The sequence below is a fragment of the Arachis ipaensis genome, chromosome B08 (genome assembly GCF_000816755.2).
Source record: "Arachis ipaensis cultivar K30076 chromosome B08, Araip1.1, whole genome shotgun sequence".
In the NCBI taxonomy this organism is placed as follows: Eukaryota; Viridiplantae; Streptophyta; class Magnoliopsida; order Fabales; family Fabaceae; genus Arachis; species Arachis ipaensis.
In genome coordinates, this window is record NC_029792.2 from 129,387,180 (window position 1) to 129,398,632 (window position 11,453).

General features: G+C 32.0%; 2 protein-coding genes across 3 annotated transcripts; both read left to right on the forward strand.

Annotated features, from left to right (window-relative positions):
• On the forward strand, positions 44–2,297 carry LOC107614092 (adenylate kinase 4). The gene is made up of 6 exons (XM_016316327.2): positions 44–312; positions 905–1,050; positions 1,133–1,252; positions 1,356–1,523; positions 1,625–1,714; positions 1,827–2,297. The coding sequence occupies exons 1-6, from the start codon at positions 195–197 to the stop codon at positions 1,926–1,928; spliced, it is 744 nt and encodes a 247-aa protein (XP_016171813.1). The 5' UTR covers positions 44–194; the 3' UTR covers positions 1,929–2,297.
• On the forward strand, positions 4,237–10,114 carry LOC107613973 (4-coumarate--CoA ligase-like 9). 2 transcript variants are annotated; one of them, XR_002353163.1, is made up of 5 exons: positions 4,237–5,526; positions 8,665–9,000; positions 9,112–9,217; positions 9,554–9,656; positions 9,746–9,778. XR_002353163.1 is itself a non-coding variant. In XM_016316182.1 (5 exons), the coding sequence occupies exons 1-5, from the start codon at positions 4,471–4,473 to the stop codon at positions 9,869–9,871; spliced, it is 1,689 nt and encodes a 562-aa protein (XP_016171668.1). In that variant the 3' UTR covers positions 9,872–10,114. The 2 variants fall into 2 exon arrangements, 1 of the variants encoding a protein (XP_016171668.1); XM_016316182.1 differs by having other exon boundaries at positions 4,471–5,526; positions 9,112–9,179; positions 9,746–10,114.

The following is an 11,453-nucleotide window of genomic DNA, read 5'->3' on the forward strand; positions in this document are numbered from 1 at the left end:
TAATATAGACTATTATATTATTTTAATTTTGCATTTATATTTTATTCCCAAATTCCAACCAAGGCAAAGGGGGTAAATCTAGGTGAGTGTGAAAAAGAGTGCACTTGAGAATCCAAATAGCTTACAGTAAGAAACTAGAACATACGCCTTTGCTTCTGGTGCTTTGGCCTTCTTTCTCACTCAAACACACAACAATGGCGGCAAGTAGTGCAGCTCCCAATTTGGAAGATGTGCCCTCCGTCGATCTCATGTCGGAGCTCCTCCGCCGCATGAAGTGTGCTTCCAAGCCCGACAAGCGCCTCATTCTCATCGGTACCAATTTCTCTTTTCAAATTAGGGTTTCATTCAGCTTCACAAATAAATTTTTTTTTTTTTGTAATCTATATACTCCTGGTGAACAGAAATTTAAGTTACAGAGATTCTCGGATCTATTAAGCCAATTATTAATGTCTTCAATTATTAGTGAAGAAGAGAATCTATTTTTTTTTTCTAAACAATCTAAATTTATTCATGTTTTTCTATTTTTTTAATGTGTGTGAGAATTAGTATTTTGAATTTTAAAAGTTTTTTATAACCCTATTTATTTGTTACCTGTTTTCGTTCTATGATAATGTTCTTTGTAATGCAAACCAGGATTTTTGAAGCACAGTACTAATTTCTTGCCTAAAGTTTTAATTTCATAAAGAAGTAAAAAATAAAAAAAAGGGGGAAGTGAACTTGAATGGGCTAGAGGACTTTATTGTTTATTGTAGATTGTATTGCAATGGTTGAGATATGAATGATTGTTTAATTTTCTATGTTAGCATGAGTTATTTTGTTTGTAATTTTAGCCTAAAGGTAGAGTTATTTACCATAGCTCATTTGGACTTGTAGCTTATTTTTAAACTTAAAATTGTTCATACAGGTCCACCTGGGTCAGGAAAGGGCACACAGTCACCAATTATAAAGGATGAGTACTGCTTGTGCCACTTGGCTACAGGTGATATGCTAAGAGCAGCGGTGGCAGCTAAAACTCCACTTGGTATCAAGGCAAAAGAAGCTATGGATAAGGTAAGTACATTATTTGCTATCTGTTGTGTAAATTTAGATTTTATATACATTGTTTAACTAATATCATTTGATGAAATTTCAGGGGGAACTTGTATCCGATGACTTGGTTGTTGGCATTATAGACGAAGCAATGAAGAAACCATCTTGTCAGAAAGGTTTCATTCTTGATGGTTTTCCAAGAACTGTGGTTCAAGCACAAAAGGTTTTCCTGTCCTTAAGTTTTTAGTTACATGCTCAGTTTATAAATTTATCATTTTAGACCATGCTATGTTGGGCTTCATTTGTTTGTCTTACTTTACTTGCAGCTTGATAAGATGCTAGAAAAGCGGGGAGGCAAAGTTGATAAAGTGCTCAATTTTGCCATTGATGATGCAATTTTAGAGGAGCGAATTACCGGTAGATGGATACACCCATCCAGTGGCAGAACATACCATACAAAATACGCTCCTCCTAAAACTCCTGGAGTTGATGATGTAAGTTTGAATCTCGTATTACATGTTTAAATATAATTTGTAGACATTTATGAGATTTAAGCTTATTCAAAAGCTTTTGTCGAATTGTTTAAAATTTTTAGCTTACTGGCGAACCTCTTATTCAACGCAAGGATGATACTGCAGCTGTTCTTAAATCAAGATTGGAGGCATTCCACAAACAAACCGAACCAGTATGATTTTCAATGCTAATGTTATTTTGGTTTTAAATCATGAATGATATATTTAATCTTTGTTTATACTTTGACGCATTCTACAAAATAAATTTGTTTATTGGATATGCAGGTTATTGATTACTATGCAAAGAAGGGTATGGTTGCTAATCTTCGTGCTGAGAAGCCTCCCAAAGAGGTGACAGCTGAAGTTGAGAAGGTGCTTTCTTCCTAGGGATCCTATTGAGCATGATATATAATTGTTTTGCCGTTGAAAATTGGTTTTGCTAATTTTGTATTTTAAAATATTTTCTGAAACTCTAACCTTTCACCTTTTTTACTGATTTATTTTGGAAAAAAATTCAAATTCGGCTATTCTCAAACTCAAATCAAGAGAGTTACTTTTTACTTGGATGAAATAAAGTTTAATTAACGGTGACTATTCTGGATATTTTTATGGAACCAATTCAGTAGTTTTGCATGATTTTTTTGTTTTTGAACGTTAGTGTTGCTTGAATGTTATCTCATGTTATTTACACCCAAGTATATTATTGGGTAGGTTGCTTGTGGAAACATGTTATTTCCAATGATTTCTTTATTTTTACTTTTTGGTCTTCAAATGAATTATAGCTTACCAGGCAGAGCTTGGTTATGACGTCGAAATGGGTAAATATAAACAGATAAAGTCGTTTAGCTTTAGATATTACATTGGAACATATATATTTTGTATAACATTATGAGTTTACATTACCCACAAATTGGAAAAGGATCTTCTCCAGTTTTTTTAACAATTGATAGAATACAGTGTGATTGGTTAGATTGAACACTGGATACCATCCAGTTTTTTTCTCACTTGAGAGGATCCACTCCCCCCACAAATCAGATCACTAAGGACTTGGAGATACCTGTCTTAGAACATAAATCCAACCATAATTCACTTCAATCAAGATATTCAAGTTTATTTTCTAGACATTTGTTTTTGTTCAAAGATTACTTTTGTAACATTGATTTGGTACATAGGGCAAGCTTTTCTAACTATTGGAGCCTATAGACATTGAAAAACGCAGTGACATAATGATTAATGTTGCAAACGCGTTTCATTTGTGGTTAGCTCTTTAATTCTTTGAAGAACTCCAGCAATAAAAAGGAGATTGATTTATTACCATGCGGCCTAAATCTAGGATGTTTCGGATGGGAAGTGTTTTTTTCCCTGGTTATGTTGGGCCAGCACATGACCACAAAAAAACAGAAAAGGCGATTGATTAAATGATTACTCACAACTATCAACTGAAATCTTACCTCATTTACCCCATGCATACTGTATTAAATTATCTAGATCCTGAAATTTCAAAATTAGCTGTGAACACTTTGTTTTTTTCTATTAATCCCTTAAACATACATATATTACGGCTTAGTTTGGTATTTGGGCTAACTTTTAAAAGATGGTTTTTTAAAATCACAAGCAACAACAATTGCATTTGGTAAAATAGCTTTTAAAATTTAAAAATACTATAATAGACATAAATGCAAGTATTAAATTTGAAAATTAGTTAACATATGAGGTTATATTAGATTTTTAAATTTTCAAAAGCACAAGCCAACTTTGAAAAGTTCTATCTTAGGTGCTTTCAAAAGTATTCCGATCTTTTAAAAGTTGCAAGCACAAGCACATGATCTTTTTTATTTACCAAATACAAAATGAGGAGCTTGAGCTTTTATAAAGGACAAACACCACTTCGAAAAGCTTTACCAAATCAAGCCTACGTCCAGACACTAGAATTAACTCTAATTATAAAAGAGCTCTCCTGTTATGATAAAAAAAAAATCCCTAAAAAATCCCTAAGTTTTTACTACTATCAACTGTTTATTCCTCTATTTGAAAAAGCAAATAAATAAATAATTCCACTCTAAATCATTAAAATCGCCAAAAAGAGAAGTGTAGGCGACAAGAATAATCTTATTTTCTCCAGAATTAAATGTTTTGTCGTACTAAAACTACAGCATACTTAAAAATTGATTATTCAATTAGGGGCCACGGTCACTTGTATTTCAATAGAGGCCTTCAATTACTCCTATCTTTAATACAACACCATAATGGCTATCTGACTATTGTAAATTGAAAATTTTGTAAAAATTAGAAAATCTAGATATCATTTTTTTTTTAAATTTTTTTATGTGCTTTTAAATGTTTTAGAATAATTAGATCAAATGCATAAATTATTTACCATTTTAAAAAAGTATATTTTGTTTAAATTAAAATGACATAATTTAGTGAACAAAAGAAAGAAAAAAACACGTGGGATATAGATAAAGGAACTTTTTTTTATTTTCTTCTATGCATATAGTTAAAGCGTTACTCAATGGCATGTTAAATTACACAAATACTACTTGTACTACATTCTTTATTTTATAAAAAATAAATACTTTATATGCTCAATTTAATTAGGAAACGAACCCCTTTTTTCACTCATCAACTTATATATATAACACTTGATAAAATATTAACCATAATAAAAAAAATTATTCAATAAAATTGGTTTTTTTTTTTTTTTTCTTTACCATCAAATGTCCTGGTCAAACTCCCATTTTAATAAAATATTAGCAAATCTCACATTTCCATACTTTATTTCGCTCCCCAATCCTAACACCATAATCAGTTAATCACGTCTCATCACATAATCCAAACTCTAATCACTGTTCAAAAGACTGAAAGGAACACACAGAAAAAACTCACACACCACTTTCCTTTCTTCTTCTTTTTCTTAACTCCAACAAAAATGGCCAACAGCCAAACACGCCCTAACTCCACCACCGTAGATCCAAACAGTGGTTTCAACCCACATTCCAGAACCTTCCACAGCCTCCGCCCTAACGTCCCCCTCCCTCCGCCCTCTCAGCCTCTCTCAATCACCGAATACGCACTCTCTCTCATCCCCTCCGCCGCCACCTCCACCGACGGCGCAACTACTGCTCTCATCGACGCCGCCGCGGACATCCGCCTCTCCTACCCTCTCCTCCTCCGCCGCATAAAATCCCTCTCAATCTCCCTCCAATCCTTCACACCACTCAAAAAAGGACACGTGGCACTCATACTCACCCCTCCTTCCGTACACGTTCCCGTTCTCTATTTTTCCCTCTTATCCCTCGGAATCGTTATTTCTCCCGCCAACCCTCTCAGCTCCCCGGCCGAGTTAACTCACCTCATCCAACTCGTGAACCCTGAAATCGCCTTCACAACTTCCAAAACTGCCGCTAAAATCCCCAAACTACCCCTCGGCCCCATCCTCCTCGACTCGCCGGAGTTCCTCTCCATGCTCGAGAACAACGAGTCAGTAACTAGCGAACTCGAACGAGTCGAGGTGAGTCAGTCAGAGCCAGCAGCGATTCTCTTCTCTTCCGGAACCACGGGAAGAGTGAAAGGGGTTCTCCTCACACACGGGAACCTCATCGCTCTAATTGGAGGGTTCTGCCACCTGAAACACATGACGGAGGCGCCAGAAGAGTCACCGGAGGAGGAGAACTGGGTGGCACTGGTGACGGTGCCGTTGTTCCACGTGTTCGGGTTCTTCATGCTGATAAGAGGCTTAGCGATGGGTGAAACGATGGTTCTAATGGAGAGGTTCGATTTCGAAGGGATGCTGAGGGCGGTGGAGAAATACAAGGTGAATTACATGCCAGTGTCGCCGCCGCTGGTGGTGGCGCTGACGAAGTCGGAGGTGGCAAGAAAGTATGATCTGAGTTCGTTGCGGTTGTTAGGGTCCGGTGGAGCTCCGCTGGGAAAAGAGGTGGCGGAGAGTTTCGGTGCTAAGTTCCCCAACGTGGAAATTGTGGAGGTAAGGGTTACACACTTTTTGGCTCTTTTATTTTATTTTATTATTTGTTTTTTCCAAAATATCTACTATCATGCTCATAGTTTAATTAAAATTATGAATTTAATTTTGATATATTTTTAGTATAAAATAATTTTATACGTATATATATATATTTTTTTTACCAAAGATATGAAGACTCGAACCCGCGACCTCTTAAATGAGTATGGGGAGACTATGCAATTTGAGATATAACTCATTGGTAATTGAAGATCATTTGATGAAGATATTTGTTAACAATAATGTATATTTTAAATTTTTAATATAGAAAAAACAAACAGAAAAGTTATTACTATATATCTCGGTTTTCATTTGAAGCTTCGCATTAAATGTAATGATGACTTAATCGTTAATATTATTACTATCGTTTTGATCAAAATAATTTACTGCTTATAAAGAAATCAACAAAAAAGAAAATGATATATCTTGCAACTCTAAATATTATAAGATTCTGGACAAAAAAACCTTCAAAAGCTTTAATTATTTTGAAATAGTGATTTTATAATAAACTGAAACAAATTATAGTGAGAAAGTATAGGGAGTCAATGGCCTAAGCGTACAATGTGTATAATGGAGGTTTAAAAAGTATTAGAGATATGACCATTAGTGTTACATTGTCTCATCGAATTACGCTTTTGGGATGAATGGTTTCATGATAATGTATTAGAGTTCTAGATCTGAAAGGTCAAGAGTTCGATTTTTGGTAAATCCCAAAATCTTGGGATGAGTGGTTTTATGACATGAGATGTTTATTATCCCTGGTATTCGAATGTTTATAAAATACATGTTAAAATATAAATACACATTGAAAATAAATTAAACCACATATGTATTTATACACAAATATATTGGTGGCTGATTTTAGTGTACAAGTATTTTTCTTTTTTTTTAATGTACAATAAGAGGCTAAGCACATGAAAAAGTGAAAAAGAATTTAGAAAATTCTGTTAAAAAACCAAAATGGGTTTGACAAATGACAATATATTGTTTTTTTCAGTTATAGTGTGTTGCTTGTGGTTGAAGGTGGTGGGGGTTATATTTTTTCTTATATATGATGACGACGTATAATAGCCAATAGGACCACTAAGGGTGTGGTAATGGCCCTCCCTATTTTGCATGTGTGCTGATGAATATCTAGCTGACGTGCATGAGTATGACACCTGAATTGTGTAGTTTTGATTTTTTTTTTTCTTATAGCAAACTATATTAACTAACTATACCTACTAAGACTTTATGCCTTTATGGTTATATAAAATAATAATAATAATCAGAAGAAGGTCACAGGTGTCGGCGTTGATCTAATCCAAATGCTCTTGTAGCTTGCAAATGTGAAATAATAAGCATTATTTTAGTTATTCAATTAGAAAAAAGATTCTTTAACTTAGCTGAAGTTGCAAAAGCCAAAAATACCTTATATATTTCGGGAAAATGTATGTGTGTATATATATATAATATTCTCTTACACCGATGACAGAATATTATTTTTGTTTATATCAACAAATTAGCTATGATCATACATTTTAATTTATTTACTTTTTTTTATATTTTTTAAGGTATTACTAATCAGTATAAGAGTTGATTAGAAAAAGTACTTAAGATGGATTATTTTCCGGTACAGACGTAAAGTGTATATGCTTTTGATAACTAGGATCCAAAAAGCAAAAACTCTATTTCTTTCCACCGAAAAGTGATGCAAAGTTGTGTAAGTTTATTACTTTAAGGGTATGGTTAACATGCAGTTTTAAAAATATATTTTAGAAGTACTATAAAAAGAAATAGAAAAATTATAGAGAAGTCTATTATAATATATTAAAATAAATTTTATTATTTTTCTATTACCAAGGTTTTAAAGTTCCGAGAAAGTATTAAACTTCTTACACACATATTAGCTGCATGCTCGTATAAATATCGTCAGCATTAGTTTATCAAGTGCTTGGCTTTTTTCATAATTTTAAGTATATTAATACTTGCTGAAGGATTCGAGTGTATCAGATACAGCGGTGTTTTAATAATTCTAAATATTCATCTCATTTATAAAAAAATATATATAATATATATTAATTAAAATTAATAATTAAGATTATTGGAATATTAGTAATTTAGATACATTTTAAAACTTTTTAATACTTTATTTATTTAGTCTCCGGTCCTCTATTTTCAATTTTTTTTGGATTGTCCATTGCTAGAATTAGGACTAGAAGTGAGCTGAATCATACCAAATTCAAGTTCGACTCACGATTCAACTCATTAATAATCGAACCTATTTATAAAGCTCAAGCTCGATTTACCAAAAAACTCATGAACTGATTCGATTTCACAAGTTGACTCAAATAACATGAATATAACCTATAATTCTATATAAATATTAAAATAAACAAATTTAGACTCAAGCTTAGTTCCAAACTCATAAACCTTATCAAATTATTAACAAGTCTAGCTTGCTTGACTCTAATTAGAATATATAAATAAGCATTAAAAAGGTACTAATATAGTAATAAGCATGCTTAAAGATGTCTCACAATTTCGTACTTTCATTATTGCACTACACTTGCTTTTTCAAGTTGAGTATAACACGCCAACTTAATGGAACAAATATTTTAATTAAAGGGGGTTTTGATTGTTTAGCATTAATCATTGACTTTTGTTCCATAAATAAAATTAAAAAAAGCAATGACTTTAGTTACATTTGTTGTCATGGTCTTCCTTGTAGTATCCCATTTATCTGGATATATTTTAAAAAAATATATATCTTTTTTCTCATGCATTATGTCAGGATACATTTACTTCATAGATTTTGGTGTGATGTGAATTTTCTATACTAATATCTAAGCTTTTATTTGTCAGCCATGGAATGATTTGAAGGTTGATCAACATTCATATTTCTATCTATGTAACTGCATAATGATATTTCTTAAATTGGACTAGAAAGCATTGTCAACTTGCTAACTTACTTTTTCAGTTTTTTTTTTTTTTTATTTCTTGTTAATTACAGTTTTGATTTAGTGTTAGTTACTGGGAATAGATTCTGCCAACTGAAAAATCCACTTGATCATTTTCACCGTTGATTCATTCTTTTTTATCTAGTTATTTTTCATCATGTAGGGGTATGGTCTAACTGAAAGTTCAGGAGGAGCAGCAAGGATGATAGGAACTGATGAGGCGAAACGACATGGTTCTGTTGGTCGATTAGCTGAGCAAATGGAGGCTAAGATAGTTGATCCTATCACCGGCGAATCGTTGCCTCCAGGCCGCCGAGGAGAGCTATGGTTGCGTGGACCAACAATCATGAAAGGTTATGTGGGAGATGAAGATGCCACTGCTCAAACATTAGATTCAGAGGGATGGTTGAAGACTGGTGATCTTTGTTATTTTGATTCTGATGGTTATCTCTACATTGTGGATAGACTCAAGGAATTGATCAAATACAAAGCTTATCAGGTTATGTATTTTAGTGTTATTTTTCCATTGTTGAATAACAAATTCACCTTTTTTCCCTATACTTTCTCATTATTTATATATACTGAGTTGATTTCTCAAATGAAAATGCAGGTTCCCCCTGCTGAATTGGAAAATATACTTCATAACAATCCTGAAATTGCTGATGCTGCTGTAGTACCGTATGTATCAATCTAGTGATCTCAAAAGAACATTTGAGGTCTAAAATTTTCCTACAAAAATGATATATGCATACTAAAAATCAACTACCAAATCAGTCACTATTTATATGTCTGACTTGTGGATATGGCAACTCAACGAATTGTCTATGCTTAGCTTAATGATATGCATGAATTGTTCTTACAAGAAGGTTTCTTATTTGAGGTCTAAAATTTTCCTACAAAAATGATATATGCATACTAAAAATCAACTACCAAATAAGTCACTATTTATATGTCTGACTTGTGGATATGGCAACTCAACGAATTGTCTATGCTTAGCTTAATGATATGCATGAATTGTTTTTACAAGAAGGTTTCTTATCTTTTGAGGACAGGTATCCTGATGAAGAAGCAGGGCAAATTCCAATGGCATTTGTTGTAAGAAAGCCAGGAAGCAGCATCAATGCAGCTGAGGTCATGGAGTTTGTGGCAAAGCAGGTAAATATATACATGCTTCATAAACATTTTGTCATGAAAAGAAGACAGATTTGAATGAATGATCCTTTTAAGTATTGTTATTTATATAGGTTTCACCATACAAGAAGATACGGCGTGTTTCTTTTATTAACTCTATACCAAAATCTCCGGCTGGTAAAATTTTGAGAAGACAATTGGTTGATCTTGCTCTAACAAGTGGTTCTTCCAAGTTGTGATTAGCATTTGGGTGGAGATTAGAGAACACCAAATATTCTTCATATCAATTATCTTCCTTGCTTACCATATTTCTTTTTGGTCACCCTTAATATATACTTGTTCTATTATTTTCTTTATCTATTATTGTCATTTTTTTGTTCTATCATATGTATATATAATACAATACATTTATCATAGAGCGACTGTAATAAACTAATAATCTAATAGATGAGAAACAGAACGAAGGGCAAGTTTATTGATTATGGGTTCTGGTCCATTATGTCTAAAATGAGCCCAATAATTATGTGCTTATTGGATACGTTATATTTATATAAATCATTAGATTTAATTAGATGAAAATCAAAGGCTAATATGAAAGAAGAGTATTGATGGACTCTAATAAATACAGAATATCCTAGTACATAAATAAATGTTTTAAATGGCAATACTTTAATACGCAATACTTTAAATGGCAACAGAATCTTTTATTCTTAAATAATTAAATATAAAATATATAAATACAAAAATATGAGTATTTTTTATTCAATAAAATTAATTATTATATAATAAATTTTTATAATATTAAAAAATTATATTAAAATAAAATTTTAAACTGTAACATAAAAATATAAAATAATTAAATACTAAGATATTCTGTATTTATTAGAGTCCATCAATGCTCTTCTTTCATATTTGCCTTTGATTTTCATCTAATCATATTTAATGGTCTACATAAATATGGCACATCCAATAAACACATAATTGTTGTGCTCGTTTTAGAGATACCCCATTTTATGCCGTTTCGTTCTTCCCAGTGTCAGAAATTTGATTACGGATTAGATTTTAGAATTCTGGTCGTCGAATAAATAAATAGATTCTCTCCATTTTTTTAAATTTTTCATAAAATATGATCTCTTATCATTTAATATTTTTTTTAGGTGAATTCTATCCAACCCCTCTAAAATAACATGTAAGTTACCCTTCATAATGTGTCACATTTTAATTGGTCATTACTTAACTATAGTTGGGTTATTTTGTAATTTATTATTTGAGATAGGTAATTGTATAATTTCTTAAAATATTAAAATTCTATCCCATTAATTGAATCACGTTCTCACGCAATCTCTTTCTACAGTGCATCATTCCTTAACGAGTCGTTGAATTTCCATGGCTTGTAACTTCTTCGTTCTTCCCAGTATAGTCAGCACCGACTTCCAGTATAGTTAGCACCGACTTCATTGCTATCTCATGTCCTCTCACTCAATCTCTTTTTTTTTTTTTTTTACCATGGATCATTCCTTACCAATATAATTAATGGTTAGTTTGGTTATTAAATTTTTTTCATTAAAAATAATATATGGAATATATATTCATATGTAAAATATAATATACGTTGAATAATATGACATGTTATGTTTTGTTAATGATATATAATAAGTTGTTATCATTCAAATATTTAAATTCAATATTTGAGTTTATTTGGTTAGTTTTAGGAGTAGGTTTAGGTTTTTACGTTTATCATTTGTTATTCAATCAATTATGATCATAATCATTTTTGTTAAAGTTATATATAAGTATACGGAAATGTTTGGTAACCAAAGA